Source organism: Radiomyces spectabilis (assembly GCF_025331425.1).
Source record: "Radiomyces spectabilis strain NRRL 2753 chromosome Unknown BYT42scaffold_1, whole genome shotgun sequence".
In the NCBI taxonomy this organism is placed as follows: domain Eukaryota; kingdom Fungi; phylum Mucoromycota; class Mucoromycetes; order Mucorales; family Radiomycetaceae; genus Radiomyces; species Radiomyces spectabilis.
Window position 1 is genome coordinate 1,930,743 of NW_026251926.1, and position 17,768 is coordinate 1,948,510.

At 43.4% G+C, this 17,768-nt stretch overlaps 6 protein-coding genes across 6 annotated transcripts; 2 read left to right on the top strand and 4 right to left on the bottom strand.

The window, feature by feature from the left end:
- Positions 1 to 3,472: 3,472 nt before the first annotated feature.
- BYT42DRAFT_542140 (uncharacterized protein) lies at positions 3,473 to 3,876 on the bottom strand (the record flags this gene model as incomplete). Its single annotated transcript, XM_051565600.1, has 2 exons — positions 3,473 to 3,778; positions 3,814 to 3,876. 2 exons carry the CDS (start codon positions 3,874 to 3,876, stop codon positions 3,473 to 3,475), a joined length of 369 nt encoding a protein of 122 aa, XP_051428488.1.
- Positions 3,877 to 6,197: 2,321 nt separating this feature from the next.
- Positions 6,198 to 6,799, bottom strand: BYT42DRAFT_25674 (uncharacterized protein). Its single transcript, XM_051562732.1, has one exon. The coding sequence runs from the start codon at positions 6,569 to 6,571 to the stop codon at positions 6,269 to 6,271; it is 303 nt and encodes a 100-aa protein (XP_051428489.1). The 5' UTR covers positions 6,572 to 6,799; the 3' UTR covers positions 6,198 to 6,268.
- A 227-nt stretch (positions 6,800 to 7,026) lies between these two features.
- BYT42DRAFT_609718 (uncharacterized protein) lies at positions 7,027 to 8,033 on the bottom strand (the record flags this gene model as incomplete). Its single annotated transcript, XM_051571303.1, has 3 exons — positions 7,027 to 7,399; positions 7,482 to 7,627; positions 7,716 to 8,033. The coding sequence occupies 3 exons, from the start codon at positions 8,031 to 8,033 to the stop codon at positions 7,027 to 7,029; spliced, it is 837 nt and encodes a 278-aa protein (XP_051428490.1).
- A 3,461-nt stretch (positions 8,034 to 11,494) lies between these two features.
- On the top strand, positions 11,495 to 13,570 carry BYT42DRAFT_25857 (ClpP/crotonase-like domain-containing protein). The gene is made up of 8 exons (XM_051562737.1): positions 11,495 to 11,675; positions 11,733 to 11,765; positions 11,833 to 11,946; positions 12,024 to 12,108; positions 12,177 to 12,302; positions 12,377 to 12,569; positions 12,629 to 12,808; positions 12,865 to 13,570. The coding sequence occupies exons 1-8, from the start codon at positions 11,592 to 11,594 to the stop codon at positions 13,475 to 13,477; spliced, it is 1,428 nt and encodes a 475-aa protein (XP_051428491.1). The 5' UTR covers positions 11,495 to 11,591; the 3' UTR covers positions 13,478 to 13,570.
- A 74-nt stretch (positions 13,571 to 13,644) lies between these two features.
- On the bottom strand, positions 13,645 to 16,716 carry BYT42DRAFT_601508 (tRNA synthetases class I (M)-domain-containing protein). The gene is made up of 9 exons (XM_051571030.1): positions 16,476 to 16,716; positions 16,232 to 16,409; positions 16,003 to 16,164; positions 15,773 to 15,915; positions 15,526 to 15,642; positions 15,101 to 15,446; positions 14,845 to 15,025; positions 14,437 to 14,775; positions 13,645 to 14,366 (listed from the first exon to the last, which is right to left on the bottom strand). Exons 1-9 carry the CDS (start codon positions 16,658 to 16,660, stop codon positions 13,663 to 13,665), a joined length of 2,355 nt encoding a protein of 784 aa, XP_051428492.1. The 5' UTR covers positions 16,661 to 16,716; the 3' UTR covers positions 13,645 to 13,662.
- Positions 16,709 to 17,732, top strand: BYT42DRAFT_552884 (uncharacterized protein). The gene is made up of 3 exons (XM_051566420.1): positions 16,709 to 16,954; positions 17,026 to 17,143; positions 17,198 to 17,732. The coding sequence occupies exons 1-3, from the start codon at positions 16,868 to 16,870 to the stop codon at positions 17,416 to 17,418; spliced, it is 426 nt and encodes a 141-aa protein (XP_051428493.1). The 5' UTR covers positions 16,709 to 16,867; the 3' UTR covers positions 17,419 to 17,732.
- Positions 17,733 to 17,768: the final 36 nt, after the last annotated feature.

The following is a 17,768-nucleotide window of genomic DNA, read 5'->3' on the forward strand; positions in this document are numbered from 1 at the left end:
AGAAGTTCGCCCACCATGAAGAAAAAGATGCCGAACATTAATTAAAAAACGGATCAAGCAAAAGTTATCAGGCAATATGCAAGGACGGTTTTTCTGAAAATGGAGCAAGTTCAAGTTTGCACGCAACAAAAAAGCTTTAGCGTGTAGGTGACGGGAACCGGAAAAAAAGGGCCTTTCAAAACGGTATGTAGGCAGATTGGTTCGTGCACCGTAAAATGGAGTTATTTTGGATAATAAAAAATGCGCTGATCTCTTTCATCTATTACTTTAGAATAGATCGATGGATGGATGAATTTTCCCCTTGATAATGTACATTTGGCTTGGTTTTTGCTCTTCTTTGGAGAAGAAAAGGGGCGGAGCCAAAAGCGCCGAACATGATGCGAATACAGGCGTACGGGTGCGTAAGGGGAAGACGGGGCAGGAGCCGATCTCCCGTTCACCGTGATTCAAAGAGCATGACCGAGAATGAATAAATCATGGTCTGTCTCGGATATGCAGTACAAAAGTCGTGACAACATTGTCGGCAATAAGAATCGGGCTTGAAATCTTATGTTCATAGTCCAGCAGATGATTTAGGAGATCAAGACATCGTTGGTTAGCAAAACCAATCAACACAGACGATATGCACATGGTTCTGCATATCAATGCAACGGACTTATGGCATGTGTCAATGCATTGCATATATCACTACTCCCTGGTTTTTTTTTTGCAGATGGAGCTCTTATTATTTTTTGCTGAACCCTCAAACCAGGTTGATGAATGCACCATTTATCATTTTTTGTGAAACCAGGTTCAGTGACAAGCCAATTGGTGTAGATTTCTATGATTAGATTGTTTCTATGGGATGGGTCTCAACTTTGAGAACCCACACGTTTCTTTTCACGTTATTCATTCACAGATTTTTATTTTCTTATCTGTTTAAACAACGACATATTATCCATCACTGTTCGGATGCGAAATATCGCACAGAGAACATTTTCCTGCAATGCACCGTTGTTACGAAAATTCACCTTCATGACTGTGGCAGCCGATGTCCCGTTATCCATTAACCGATCATCATTTTCCATTAACCGGTCATTCTTAAACTATAAACAATAGCTAGAAAATAGAGCAGCTTTATTGATATTATACCGTCATATTTCGGTCCGAAATAATACTGTATAACATACCAACACATTTCATCTGATTTTTCAACTTCAAGTATAGCGCAATTTTCCCTTTCCTTACATGGAAACTTTAGCTAGGCAACAAAGGCTCTGGACTCCTTGATTTTTTTTATACCTTTCCTTCTCCCAACTGACGGCCTCTACGATTTAATATATACTGTTTACGCATATACCGGTATTTGGTGCTCTCAAACAACGAATTGACGCCGATCTACTCACCGCGAAGAAAAGCCTAACAACATAGTGAAGACACTTGATGAAGACACTTGATGAAGGCACTAGGCCGCCAGCATTGAAAAGTTGCCCATTGGGTTCTCAACTTTCATATTGGTTTATTATCATATTTCTTCGTCTTTTATTATCCAATCAGAACTTGAAAGCAACTCTGCTCGCTATTCCACTGGGCTTTCATTTTCGATTCTGTTCCTTTCCAACCCGATCTAGTATGGCTCGGTTTGCTTTGACCCTGATCTCCATTTTCTCTGACCCCCGACGATTTTGACTGAGGCAAAAAGACACCTTTCTCTTCCACCGTCTTCTTTGTTTCTTACTTTTCTGCACTTTTTCTATAGTCTTTTTATTTCACTGTTTTCGTTCGTGGCTCGCCCCTTGCTTCGCTACACGCGGCTGCTTTCAATAAATACCAGCTGAAGTCAGCCTATCACAAAATAAACACAAAGACATATCTATCTGCTGTGGATATCATCCTGTTATTTGCATAGAGATAGTGGCGGTGATATACACCCATATTATTGGAAAAAAAGCGCCACAGGTTATTGACCAGGCAGCGTCGTCTTTTTGTATCGCTCCCTAATGTGCTCTGCAGTCATGAAAGCCTCACCATGAAAGTCACCTGCGAAAAAAGTCAATGTGAATTGTTATCGACCAATGGATAATGTATAAAGTTATTAATTGCGACAGGGTTACAAAGGGGTGACCTTTTTCAGGCGAAGATATCATGAGGAATGTTTAATTAATGTTTTGAAATAAAATATAAAATATAAGATATAAAATGAGAAATATGGCAGCGACTTTTTCAACAGCGGTTAAAATATTCTTAATGAAAGGCTTAATGTCTTGGTTGGCTTTTGAAAGCCCTGACGTCGCAATGTTTGCGAGAACCGAAGATGTCGATTCAATTCTTTGTTGCATAAAATTGGGACAGTGTCGTTGTCTCCGAACATTTTGACAATTCCGCAATGATTCTGGTGGCGGCAGTTTCGGGTTGCTTACCTTCACACGCTCGCTGTAGGTTCGGAAGAGCCAATTTACGGAGACAACGATCAGCTTTCGTGAACATCGAGGTTGCCACCAACTGCAGCATTTTGGACGCAAGTTTGACATCTGTGGTGAGTACGCTGTTGCCGTCACAATCAGCAATTGTCCAGATTGTGTGTTGTCATCAAATGATTAGTCAGCTGACTCGAAAATCGACAAGGCAAGTATGTGCTTGGTGCGTCAGACTTGGATCGAACTTGACGCAACTGTCGAAGTAGATCACCCCCTCCTTCGTGGCTTTTCTTGCTACTAGGTAATGATGCCGTTGGTCGACCAAACGCGAATCATCATTATTCTGCTGGATATCGGTATCTTCGGTATCGCGCAGCTGCTGAAACATTGCATAGTGATTCTGAGTACCAGGTATACATGGAGTTGACAGAAAGTCGGCCAGCGATTTTCCGTGGCGTGCCAGGAGACGATCAGTATGCGCCCGCGCTCTGCATAGACGGATATATGGCTCCTGTTCGCGGGATCGATAACGGTATTTGTAATCGAGACAGAGCCGCTCGGCAAAGGAATCCCACAGAAGCCCAAGGTTGTCTGGGTGAGCTCAAATCAAAAGGGGTCACGAACAGCCGACGAAGACGGGATATGCTGGTAACGACAGCCGCAGCTTCTGCTAGGCATTGAACGTGCTCTCAAACGGAAGTGATCCGCCCGTGAGTACGTGCAGCCTTTTCGAATGAGGGGTATAGAACACCGTCGTATGTCCGGAGGTATTCAAAGGATGTGGCGCCCGGTATATGGTGCAGCACCAAGCGCAAAGCAAAGCGTTCTCTGTCTACAGGCGGAGCAAAGTAAACACACCCGGCTGACGGTCGTGCCTCAATATCTCCTGTGCAACTGACGAGCGATTCCTTTTCAAATGAAAACCCTGGTGTTGTTGCTCGGTACGAAATGGCTGGTCGTCGGTCCCAGTTTCGGCCCAAGATCTTGATCCAATCGCATGGACGAAACAACCAGAAAGTCCGCGATCTGACTGCAAATCGTCAGTTTTTGTGCATTATCGTTCCGGGTCTGGCCGCTCACGTTCTCCATGCTGAATGACCAAACGAATCAGTGGCACGGTCGATTTCGTCCTTTACGGCGCCGTGATAATTAAAGGCACTCGTGCAGCACTGGCCAAACGCGTTCTTCTGCTGGTATTTGGGAGTTGCACGGCCTCTCCTTTGCATGCAGTAAGCAGTGAAGGCAATCACCTCTTGCAATTCCGGATCGTATTCGTTAAGCAGGTAATATCGGAAACCACCGCACGGCTGAACTGCTTTCAAGACGCGAAGGATAAAGTCTCTATCGAAGAGTGCTTCTATGACGGGATCAAGAGCGACAATCTCTGTAAAGTTATAGAGAGGAACTTCGTCATCACCTTCAGATGGGACAACTTGTGGATAAGCATCCACAAGATCGCCCAGAGAAAAAAGGACAACATTTGGTGCACTACAAAAATTCACTCCTATTGACTCGCAAGTTCATGAGCGTGACGTCATATTCATCGATTTTTGGGGAGTGTGTTGGAGTGGGTTATGCACCCAAGTGTTTGGCTTTTTTTTGTACATTGAAATATTTTGATTGGCGCATTATGAAGGCATTTTGTATTCACATCTTTTATTGAGATACTCATCGGTATGTTGAGGCTATGTGTGTATTCTTCTGGTATATGGCTGTTTGACATCTAAGTATGTAAAGAAAAAATAAGAATGCGAAACGCTTTCATGACACGTAAATTAAGTGCGCATAACTTGAAGGAAAAATCCTGTCTCTCATCGCTTTACGCTCCCCATGATGGGAGCGGTTACTTGTCGCTCACTGCTCCGAATTTGTTGACCCTTATTCCCAAAAGGGACCCTTTCCCCCCAAACGTACTGCGCAGTAAGAAACCCGATACTTGCAGTGTTGTTTAAACATGTGTTTTCTTTTTCATTTTGAGTTTATCAAAGCTCGATCATCCGAATGTTTCAATTATTCAACCATCTTGCCAGCATAAATATGATCAGGAAAGACAAGCCACTGTCATGTTAAATTCAAGATAAAATCTATATTAGTACTTATTGAAATGGTTCACCCCGTTGGCTTGATGATAATCAATAGGGAATTGAAAATGAAAAAAAAGGAATCAGTAGCGGAGAAAGCCTCCAGCGCAAGAATTGTCGGATACAGAACAGACGGACTCCAAGGGGACAAGGAGAAGTCGAGTGTTTGTGCGGAGTCGGCAAACTGGATTAGGAAACAAGTTGCCCATATTTGTCAAACCACGGTGTTGCCCTAAAATCAAGGAGATTTGGGGGGACCAACCCTCGGATCACTGACCGTCGTAATCCATACTGAAAAAAGAAACAGCAACCTTGTGTAGTGAATCTTGATGTGCAGGAGCCGTATCAGGTTGCCGCAAAAGGGACACATATCCAAGAAGGCCTTCCCTCTTTTTTACTTTTTGCGCAAGAAACACCGATGAAAAAACCTGCCACTCCTTTGCATCGACAACAGGATTGTTCTACCACTCGTTAAAAAATGATGAGGAACTGGTATTTGGAGTGTTGATGTTACAGTGAATAACACTGGAAAAGTAGCCAATTCATTGACATGGATGTTCAGCTTGGTAGGATCCATCGTCGTGACTACGAACAACATGACCAGTGGTCGTGGCAGCACAGTAAGTTTTGATGTCCAGGGTGAGGGATGGTTTGACTGACAATGAGAAGACACACTTATGAAACCTTAACGTTTGGTCCATCCACGATGACGAATGTATGCGATTCTTGTACTCGTGCATAGACTTCTGATTTCATATTCATTTAATTAGATTGGCTGATCTGGGCGCTCAAGTGAGTGTATGGTGAAAAATGGCGTTTGTGATTTGTGTATTGCCATAATCATGCTTCTTCTTGTCGCGGGGGAGGCGGAGGCGGGGAAGGGGGGGGGGCGTGTAGAGAAGGGGTCCTATTTGCGTGTATTTATTCCAGACTTTAAATCCGATAACATAGGCCTATTTGAATGGACATCTCCCTTTTTGTCGAGCCCCCTTCTCCGCACATACACCAAAAAAAAGAGAGAGAAACTCCCATGCAAATATTTCAGGGCATCCCCTTTTGGGGAATCGGCTTTTGGTCAAACCTGTAGGTGCCTACCATCCAACAATGTTTAGACTTACCGACAACAAAAACGGGGGTTAACGCGTGCATCCGCCCCCTTGAATCCAAAAAAGCTTATCTTGATAATTATAGACTGTGCGAACTGGCCTGAACCAACCCAGCCATCTTCCTGCAGTTTCCAGATCATGATTATATCAAATAAAGATCCCTCGTTTTTTTTCGTGTGTGGCCGGGTTCCTGCCTTGTTTTGGCTTTCTCCACTACTTGCTCCTAGTTTTGTTTCCTTGTTTTTTTTTCCCTATATCGTTGAAGTTCGGTTCCATCTACTCCGTCTTTTTTCCTTCAATGGCCTTGCACACTCCAAGGTCCGCTCACTCAACGTCCGCACAAACATCGACACACAAGCAATCTTTTTACTCCTTTCTCTTCGTATTTTTTTTGAAATTGGTCCGGAGACTCCATTACCCGTGAGGTTTTTCGCTGCGGCAATAAAGGGCCTTTGCTCTGTTTTTTTTGTCGATTTCTTTGAGGAGACTCCATCCACTTTTGATCAATGTATTGCAGGAAATTGTGGCGTAAACAAAAAATAAAATAAAAAAAATGAATGGCCCCCATCCCATGCATCAACAATCACGACAATTTCCGAGAGAAATATTGTAATGGATAATGTGCTAATGTGTTTAATATAATTTGTAATACTTTTTCTCTTTTTTTTTTTTGGACAAGAGCTTTTTAAGATGAATCACTACAACCAATCAATAAAAATAAAGATGAAAAGAAAGTAATATCATAACAATGAACAGTTTTCCGAAAGATGGGGTGGAAAAGAAAGTAAATAAAGAGCGAGCATAAAATGGCATAAATCAGAAAGTCGTCCAAGAAGTATATACAAAGAAAAACCAGTGGATCTCTTAACATGCTATAAAGAAATTGACGAAAAAAAAGAAGAAAAGGAAATGCACATGCGCACACACACACACACACAGAAGCACACATACGCGGAATTAGAGAAAAATAAATCACACACAGACACATACACGCTGGTACATTGGCGCACACACGCAATCCATGCACGCAGAATAGAAGATGGGGATTTGCAGAAATAAACAAAGAGTTAGAGGAAAAAGGAAAAGTAAGGACGACTGTCGGGGACGGAAAAAAGGGCAGATGGAGGGGATGGCGGACGTTCAAAAGAACAAGAACCCAAGGAGATGCGAATTAGAGAATTAGAGAAAAAAAGAATAACTTTCAACGACCTTGCAGGCGGACATTTGAAAATTCGAAATCAAAGAATAACAACAAAAGCAAAGCAAAGCAAAGCAAACAAAAGAAAAGGCAGGGAAAGCAAAAGGGTATCAATGGGAATAAGAGAAAAGAAAAAGCAATGAGGAAATCAGAGACAAGAGCATGTGCGATCGTGAGGTATATAGCAGACAGAGAATGGCCGAAAAACGGAGCCAAAGAAGATTGGACGAGCGATCGATTTAGGTTTAGTTGATCTGAATAGGATAACCGCCATAATAAGGGGAATGACCTTGAGTGGGTGTGTATTTGGGCCGGTACGAGTAACTGCTAGGCAACATGTCCTTCATGAATTGATCGGGAGAAGCCGTGTGTGATAATGATGGCCATCTTGGTTGAGATAAAGAGGCACGATGAGGGTGGGAAGCGGTGGATCGGATAGCGTAAGGTGTGTTGGGACGGTAAACGATGGGAGCCACAAGAGGTGGTGAAGCGCGATATTGAAAGCAATCCGAAGGTGTGGTGGGGGGACTGGGCGGAGCATCGCCTTCTGAGTCGCAACTGGTAGCTGGCGAAGTAGGCGTATAGTGGGTCGGAGATGGTTGACTCGCCTTGTTCATACTATAACCAGTCAAGGCGGATTAGAATGATTTAGCTCAAATGACAGATGAGGCCAAAAAAAAAAGTCAGGTCGACAGCTTACCTGAAAGCTTTCCATTGTGGATCGTGACAACGTTGATGTCTGGATAAGGTGGTTTTGCGTGTGAACGACTTTCCACATTCGGGGTATAGGCATACGTACGGACGCTTGCCAGTGTGTGTGCGTCGATGTCTGGCTAATGAGGAAGACTAAAAAAGGAAATTTTCAATCAGCCAATCGATTGGAGAGTTGGGGTGGGGTTGAATATCCAAGCTAATGTAAAAAAAGTAAACTTACATCGCTGAATGATTTGCCACACGCTTCATATTCACAGACGTGGGGTCGTTCCCCGGTATGAGTGCGATAATGAACGGTCAAGGCCGATCGTTGGATGAATTGTTTGCCACAGCCTTCCCATTCGCAGTGGTAGGGTCTTTCGCCTGTGTGAATTCTTTGATGCCGGGAAAGATCGGATCGTCGAGAGAAACATTTGCCACAGTTATCCCAGTCGCATTCAAATGGTTTATCATAATCCGAGGAAGACGAAGGTGAAGAATGGATCGATACGTCAATGTATTGATCGTCTTGTGTATTAAGTAAGTTTCGAATATCCATATTAGGCAAAAAATTGATAAAGAAGATAAAAAAAAAGCGATTGGTAGGTAATACGAAGAGTGTTGATAAAGAAATTCGAAAGAGATAAGTAAAGCGGAATGAACAAGCCCAATCATGCCCATTTATATATACAACCGAGCGCGATAGATAAAAAAAAATTCTGAGGAGTCGTCACGGGTTGGGCGTGTAAAGTGATGCACATAAAAAAAAAAAATTTAAAGTTTACACTGAGAAGGACAGTGAGTAGTGCCATCCACACAAATTTTGGGATGACACGCTGTTGAACCCCGTCACAAATAGTTTCTTTTCTGACAAGTTCGGAAGAATGAGTTGGGATTCTCCCTACCCACCCTCCACATAAAGAGTCTAACAGCGAAGAAACTCAAAAAAAAAGGCAAATCCCAATATTGTTCCTTCTCCGTTTCTTTGGCTGTCCACACACCTTGGATTCCCCCAACATCTGAATTTTTCCCATCCCTTCCGTCTCCCTTAAACGATGGCCCTTGATCTTTTTTACACTTGTGTAAAGTCTGTTTCCTGAAAGCCGACGAAGAAGCAAGGGTTCCTTGCGCTTGCGGAGAAGTAAAAAAGAGTGTAGTCTTTATTGGGTAACCAAGGGAGCGCGAAAAAAAAAGAAGGGAGGTCGCTCGGTTGGGGGGACACGGAGCAACCGTTCAAGTTGCAAAAGGAAAAAAAATAGATCACTGTGAAAACCCATTTTCATTATCACTAATCAGTCTCTCTCTCTCTCTCCAATAATTGTCTATTGAAGCTCCTTTCAAACTCTTTTTTTGTTTTCCTCTCGTGAAATTGATTGACCTGTGGGTTATGTTTTGTTTCCTCCAAGTTTACTCCAGTTTTGGTAACTCCGTTTCTACATCAGTTTTTTTAAACTATAAGCAACCACGACCTCATTGCCTAGCGATCTCCCAGCCACTACCGTTACAGTACCATGGCAGTGCCATGGCACTGCATATCCATAATGCGTGAATGATTTTTTTTTCAAGGTTTACAATAAAATGATTCATGAAAGCGTTCACATACATGTGGCTCATGGCTTGAGAAGGAGGTGAGGGCGGAGTCAGAGAGGAGAAACAAAAAAAAAAAAAAAAAAAAAAAAAAAACGGATAGGATTACCGTCCACTGATCGATCTCACCTTGCCTTTTCTCGGCTGTTATCACTCATGCATCACTCTTCATGTCCTACTGTGTTAGTATATGCTTTGAAAATCGATACTTCTAAAGTCCACCGAATCTCAGCATGAAAGATTAAATAACGAAGAAAAAGAGGAAGGTAGTTCGTTTATTATAAAAAGAAGTCGTGTTGGGCTGAGGATGTTAAAAGAACGATACTTTAGGGCCACGTTATGGTTTTTTGTGTAATGACCTTTCAACAGAGATAAGATATTTGTTGGTTTTAGTGGATTGGGTAACCATAATATCGGACATAGGCTAAAAGACCCATCCTCCAAAAAAAAAAAAAGATCGAACGACTATCCTATCGGGATCGAACGGGCACGAGCCATAAATTCAGTAATGAAACGCCGCCGCTGGTCCTGTGCATTTTTGCCGCAACCCATGACCATGTTAAAACCAGTATGTGCATCATCATCCTTTGAAAAGAAAAATACAAGGAAAACCGACCAAGTAAGCATTGCCTGTGACAATGATAAACAAAAGGCGGCCTAAGCACTTCATTGTGGGAATGCTGAAGTCAGCGTAGGACGGGTATAAATTGATGCTGATGATCCAGTGTGACATGTTCGACCCTGCCCCACCTTTTTTGCGTCATTTGTTCGATGCACACTAGTGAACAAAGTCAAATCATAAAAATCAAACCCATCAACGCCGCTCGTTCGTTTTATACCGCCAAGAAAAGGATCATTCCCTTTTGCTGCTTCTTGTGGTACGTTGAACAACTGTCTTTTCGACGCTTGACGAGATCATAGGGTTTCCTCATTCCCAAAAGGATATCCGCGAGTCAGCTGAAAATTTACCCCTCGCACTAGAAAAAACATAAAAAACCACCCATCGAAAACATTAGCTGTTAAAAGATTTACCGATCCTTTCATGGAATGACTAGTTTTCAAAGAAGAAATAGTGATCGATTGCCGCAACACCAAATTTTTTTTTAAAAAAAAAGTCGTTAATGTGGGTCATGACGGGGAATTGCCTACTAATTGAACTCCGCCAAAAGGACATCTTTTCATGTAGTGGTGATACGAACGGGCCTTTTTAGGTTCAAAATCCGGTTAGTGCTCTTGTCAATGGGGTCGCCGATGAGAGGCGGAGTCGAAACCCGACATCAGGTGGGATTAAATCAATGGTCCGCTGCTGCCCATTCTCAATTACTGAAAAAGAATCACCCCTTGGTCCATGTCTGTGCAAACACACGATGAACTCCACTCCGCTCGTTGCTACGATCATTTAGCTTTTTTTCATTTTTCATTTTGCAGGTTTTCCTCCCGATTGCAGATCGCATAACACATTCTTTCTTCTTTTTCATCTTGCATATTCATCCTTTTTACCATGTTGTAGTCTCCTAGCCGTTCCTGGAACAAAATAGGCGGATCCATGAGAGATCATGGGAACCAACTGGAGATAATGCTGAGCCATATTGGAAAAGGGGAGTGGCTACGATCTCCTGAGTCCCTGTATCTTATGTTGTTGAATTATGAGAGTGATCGTCCGCTGTTCTGATTTGTAAAAGAAATACCGATATGACTGTGATGTCCGCTTTGGACTTGGTTCCGCTTCCGTCAACATTACGATGGAGCAGAGAGAAAACCAGGGCAAATGGTGGAGGGTGATCAGGAGAAGGCTTGGGCCGGATTATTTCCTTTCCAAGTAATCACTATCCAGCAATTCACCTCATTTTTTAAATAGAGACACGGATTAAGTTGTGATGCATGGATATTGATTGTGTGATTCGAGGTTATGTTTATCTTTTTAAACTTTTTTTTTATTATTATCATTATTTTGGCTCGATGCACATGCAATCCTCGCGTGTCGGTTTCACGCATGGAATGCAAGCAATGAATGAAATTCATGGGGAAATTAAAAAAAAAAAAGAAAACGCAATAACTCAGACGTGTGTGGGGTACTCTTGCTTTTTTTTCATCTCCGTACCGTGCTTGTGAGCAGTAATAAACTGATATTAGTGACTTGGAGCGAATCCACCTCAAACAGAAATGCTGAAGCTTTGAATATAGGAACACACGTGCCATTTTGAAACACTTGTTCTCCAGGTTTTACCTAGTTACCTTCCATTGCTGGGGGGAGAATAGACCATGCAGTGATTATGTGGTTCAAACCCGGGGATTTTTTTACTATTATTTTTTATTTCAACAGAATCATGCGATAATGATGCGAACCAGGGCGAATTCACGACCCCGCTGCACGAATCTTGGGCCATGTTTTTCCTGCTTCCGCTTTGCCTCGTTTCTTTCGTTTCCGCTCTTTTTTTCTTTCCTTTTTTTTTTCCTCGGTTTTATGCGTGTATCCCCTGCCCCCTTATGTGTTTGACGAAAATATTCCTTTTATTCACATCCTAGCATTATGTCCTACTCCTTTGTCTTTCGCCATTCTAGAACTTACCATCGCACATTGCTTAGTTACTGGCACCACGATACCCGTCGCCTTGTAAGTTTCACATGAGGTCTACTTAGACAAGCACGATTGTTCCTCATTATCACACAGCATAGCACCGTCGTCAACCTGGATGTCGGACCAGTAATTATTTTTTTCGCCTTTCACTCACGTCGTGCATGACAGATTGAACAACAATGGGTTATTTTAGAATTACGTATTGCACAAGAAAGCGTCTAGCGCTCGCATGTTTATCCTTTCTCGGCCACAGAAACTGAATGCACTGAACCTGTCCATGATCCGCAACATCGGTCCTCAGTTGAAAGTAAAATCATTTTCATGCAAATACTCGCTCAACACGCATTGGGTCAGAGAGAAATAATGGATTTGAGTTGTATATAGGCGTGGGATATGTCGCATCAAGCCAAGGTGATATTGATGAAGGGAACAGGACCTGGGAATTTCAGCGTCGGTGACGATATGCTGGGTAAAGGATCAACCTGCTTAAAGTCTCAACAACGGAACACACTGTGTCTCAACATTTTCTGGAGGTAGACATCATGACCAAGGCCCAAGCAAAGGATTCGGACGCATTGTATTATTTCCAAGAAAAGTCCGCCCTAGTACAAGCATTATCCACCTTGCATACACCTTACATCGCTATATTGGATGGTTACGCATGTAAATTACATTTCGAATACTGATGACATATGTCCATCCACAAATACTAAAGCCTTTGCAAAATGTATTGTTAGTAGGAGGAGCCGCGGGGTTGTTCGCTCACAGTCCTTTCCGAATAGCCACCGACAAGACGATTTTTGCAATGCCTGAAGCCAGTCTTGGTGCGTTTATGAACTCGGGCGCGAGCTTCTTTTTACCAAAGCTGGACGGCGAAATGGGCGCTTACCTTGCTTTAACGGGGGCACGATTGGAAGGCATCGATACATTGTAAGTATCAGTGGCTGTAGCCCACTCTATCTCAGTGTCATAACGCCCCATGGATTTAGTTACGCCGGTATAGCAACACATTACATTGCCTCTGACCGAGTTCCCGCGCTGGAAGACAGACTCATTGATTTGGAATCATCGGATCACGATATCATACAACAAGTACTGGAGAATTTCGTAGAACCTGTACCCACCGCCAAAGTTGGGTACGCAGCGGAGATTCGAGAGGTCATTGACAGGTACCAATCGCACCGGAACCATGGGAGGATGATGTGAATAACAAAGCGTGTGACAGATGTTTCCGTTACGACACTGTCCCGGAAATATTATCGGCCTTGGAGCAGGAGAAATCGACCACATGGATCAGAGAGACCCGACGAAAACTACTGTCACTGTCACCTACGAGTCTGCAGGTGACTCTGAAGGCTTTGCGAAAAGGGCGAACGATGTCTCTCTGTCAATGTCTGAAAATGGAGTTTGATCTGATGCAAAAGTTCCTTGTTACCAAAGATTTCCATGAAGGTGTTACAGCGATTTTGGCCAGCAAACCTCGACGAAAACCGGAATGGCAACCTGCGTCCATTCACGAGCTCAACATCGACGATATCAATCGCCTTTATTTTGATCAACCTTCTCCCAATACCCTCACTTTACCTTCTCCCATCGATATGAAATCTTATCCATATGCACGGTTTTCTCTACCCACCGAAGAAGATATTAGACTGGCAGTGACAGGAGAAGGTCCCGAGTTTGGGATCGAAGGAAGGTTAACCCAACAAGGCGATGTACTCGAATGGTTCGCCAAGAGCCATCGAGGAAAATGGGGCGTCAAGGAAAAAGTGCTGGATGTTTTACAGAGGAAAACAATCCATACAAAGGACGGACTAGTCTGGAATACATCGACTTAAACCGTCACTTCCTCCAATGTATAACAAACTCACATACACATATTTCTGTAACCCCCACTTGTATTTCTATCACCCATCCCACACTCTTTAAAAATTTGCAAATCGCTTGTTCAGTTTCTTGATTATTTATTCGACCCATACACACATCTATTAAATATACGATCCACTATTTTTTTTTCTTTTTGTTAGTTCTTTTTGCCACCATACTTGTTCTTCCACACTTCTTCCATCTTTTCGTCAATTCTGGTGAACAGATAGGCGGCGCCATTCAGCTTGTGACCGGGCAAGATATCCATGGTGAATTCGTTAGGAATCTTGCGCAAGGGAGCGTTCAACTGTTGCGAGATAGAATCCGAGGTAGCGGGCATGTAAGGGAAGATGAGAGCTGACAAAAGGTAAATCAAGTTGACAGCCGCGACCACAACGGCATCGCACTTGCTACGGTGTTCGGCGAACAGGGTATTGCTCAGATTAGATTCTTGCAAGTACTGGTTACCACGAGCGGAAACGGCCATGGCAATCGACAAAGCCGATCGGATCTTGACATTTTCCAAAGCATCGTTGTACTGAGCCAACAATTCATTGATATCCTTGACCAAAGTCGCTTCGGATTCACCGGACAAATCGCCCTTGGGAATCACACCATCGTACTTGGCCATGATGTACTTGATAGCACGATTCACAAAGTTACCCAGGTTGTTCAATAACTCGCTGTTGTTCTTGGTAATGAATTCGTTCCAGGTGAACATCGAATCGCTGGACTCAGGGCGACACGACAAAAGGTAGTAACGCCACACAGATGGAGGAATACCCGTTTCTTCAGCATTCGTACCAAACACACCATTGTTACGCGACTTTGAGAACTTGCCGCCTTCGTAGTTGAGATATTCTAAAGTAAAATAAAAATCGCGTTACAAAACATAGACCACCCCATTGTCATTCCATTTGCAATAGCGTACCAGTGGTGCTGATGTGGTGAGCAAGAGTCCAGTTATCACCGGTCGACATTTCCAAACCGGGGAAAATGACCGAGTGGAAAGGCACGTTATCCTTGCCCATAAACTGATACAATTTGACATTGTCGGGGTTCTTCCACCACTTCTCCCACGCATCGGTATAATTGGCGGTGATACTGGGATAACCGATGGGTGCATCGAACCACACATAGAACACCTTGTTCTCGTAACCCTTGAGAGGGACGGGAGTACCCCATTTCAAATCGCGGGTAATACAACGAGGTCTCAAACCTTCCTTCAACCACGATTGCGTAATGTGAACGCCGTTGGGGCTCCACTTGCCTAGAGACAAAAATTACGTTAGTACCTATTGAAACGAATTGTCTGGATTGGGTTGAATTGGACGCGTACCTTCAGTGGAGGACTTTTCCAAGAAGTGTTCAATGCGGCCTTGAAGCTTGTTCAAGTCCAAGAAAAGATGCTTGGACTCACGAGTGATGGGCGAGTTGCCATCCAATTTACAACGAGGCTTAATCAATTCGATGGCATTCAGCAATTGACCGCAAGCATCACATTGGTCACCGCGAGCATCCTGGTCCCAGTGGTTAGCTCCAACATTCATCTATTGCACATGGTTTGTTCATCCAATCATTTTGATTATGCTCACCTCGTACTGACACTTGGGACAGATACCCTCGACGTAACGATCGGCCAAGAATCTCTCACACTGTTCACAGTACAATTGAGTAATGATATCTTCGGACATGTAGTCATTGGCATAGGATTTTCGGAAAATGTCCTGAGCGATATCAGTTTGGTGCTGAGTGGTCGTTCTGCCAAAGTGATCAAACGAGATGTCGAACCATTCGTATACTTTGTTGTGGATCGCATTGTACTTGTCACAAAGGGCTTGGCAAGACACACCTTCCTCCAAAGCCTTGGTCTCCGTGGCGGTACCGTATTCATCAGTACCACAGATGTAGATGGCATTGTAACCGCGAGCACGGCAATATCTAAGAAACAGAAGCCACCCATTGTCAGCCGAATTCCCATCGACCCTTGCATCCGATCATCTACTTAAACCGAGCTTACCTTGCATAGACATCAGCACTCAAAGTCGAGCCCACAATATTACCCAAGTGAGGAATGTTGTTCACATAAGGAAGAGCCGAAGTAATCAAAATGTTGCGTTCGCCTTCTTTGGGTTCCCTAATAAGCAAAAAGTTAGTTATCTCGCCATTTTCAACGATGGACGTCCATCTGATGATCGCATCATCATAATCGAGAACATAATAATGGGGACACTGCCATGTCTATCTCCAATTCTGTTGTTACTTACTTTTTCTCGTTCTTGTCATGCTTCTTCAAGATGGCTTGGGCATTCACTTTTTGAGTGGCCGGGTTCAATTCGGGCAGAGGAGCATTTTCGGCCACCTTCTTGGGTGCAGCCTGCTTCTTTTTACCGGACGATTTGCTGGAAAGCTAATGATAAAAACGTTTCATCGTGTCATTAAACTGTCACCATCACTACCATTTCTCCGCCTAATGGTTATTGCAACTCCTTCGTACCTGAGCTTGGACAGTTTCCACGGCAGCGGTGACGGCAGGGGATTTGGAAACCTTTTCGTACCATTTGGCCAAAGTAGGATATTGACAAAGATCCGTGGAAGCCGAGAGTGTCTCGTATAACGCACCAGCATAGATAACATCGACCGCATTCAGCTTGTCAGACTATTGAAAAACGGATCAGAGACGAGTATCCAAAAAATGCCGTGACCATGGGAATCGCCAGACTTACACTGCTAAAGAGCTGCGATTCAGAGGCAGCGGCAATCGATTCCGCAATTTGTAATGCTTCAGCTGTCTTTTTCTTGTAAATCAAGGTCGTGAGGGTGGATTCTTCCTTTTCAATGGCGGAGCTGCGTAAAAGAGCCGTGGTATTGGATGCGTCGAAAGCTGTTTCATTCAAAAGGTATCTAATACACGTTTTGACGTTAGCAAAGTTTACGACGTGCTATACCATGTAGCTGAAAGGATTCTACCTGACAATGACATTGGCATCGGACAGGCTTAATTCAGAGGAAACGGTCAAAGCGATGGCATCGCCACTTTGAATGTCGAGTTTGACACCGGCGACATTGGCGGCCAAGGCCAATTTGAGAGCATTGGCATATGACTTTGTGGAAGGAGTAACCTTGCCAAGCGTAAGCTTCTGGGTGACAGCCATAATTGTTGTCAAAAAAAAAAAAGACGGAAAAAAGGGGCGAGGTTGATGGAAAAAGGCTGGCCCGGGTGGAAAGATTCGATGACTTTAATTTTTTTTGAAAATGCTCAGTGGGTGCTCGCCGCTCAGCGGTGTGTGACGAGGATTTTTCACCTTGACTCATTTTTCAAGCCACTCATTGGACAGAAAAGCTTCCCTTGAACTTGTGTGATGGAAACTCACTATGAAGTGCTCGGCATCTCCGAGACGGCGGATGTGGACTACATCAAGCAACGATTTCAACAGCTAATCTTGGTTGTAAGCAGCTACATTGTTCACTAGACAAGGCGAAACTCCCATGATTTTTTTGACCTTTTTTTTTATTCCAGCATCATCCCGACAAGAACACTGATTCAGCCAACGACCAACAAGTGTATCGCATTCTGAAAGCGTGGGAAGTATTGAGAAATGCAGAAAAACGACGTCAATACGATTTGGAACTAAAAGGTAGGAGAACTTGACGATTGAAATTCTCGGTTCTTGGACACTAATAGTGAGTAGCGAGCCGATCCCGTCAACAGATCAGCATCAATGCGGAGATCGATCTTGACGACATGGAATACGACGAGGAAAATCGAGTATATTTCTCTCCCTGTCGTTGCTCAGGTTTTTACGAGATTACAGAGAACGACTTGGAACGAGGTGTAGAAATTGTTGGCTGTGATCTGTGTTCGTTACGAGTTCGGATATTGTACGACGTTGTTGAAGACGACGGCGAGTAGCCTGGCTACACAACCTACGCCCAACTGTAACGAATTATTGGAACTGGGTTATCTACAGATTCTCGATTGTTTCGATCTGTCATCTGCTTTTACCACTTCCAAAACAAGATTGCCCTGGATTAGACTAATGTCCTGTCATTAATTGCTGCAATAGCGCTCGTTAACTCGTCACTTTCATTCTAGACATACTCATGCAACGCATGGGATAGACAGTTCATCATATTTATTCATTGTTTCTTGTAATTCATTTCGTATCATATATCTTATCATTCATCCACTGTATAGTAAAAAGTTTTCCTTTTGTCCATTGCCACACTATTCATTGGAACACTATCCAGTGGGGGACCACG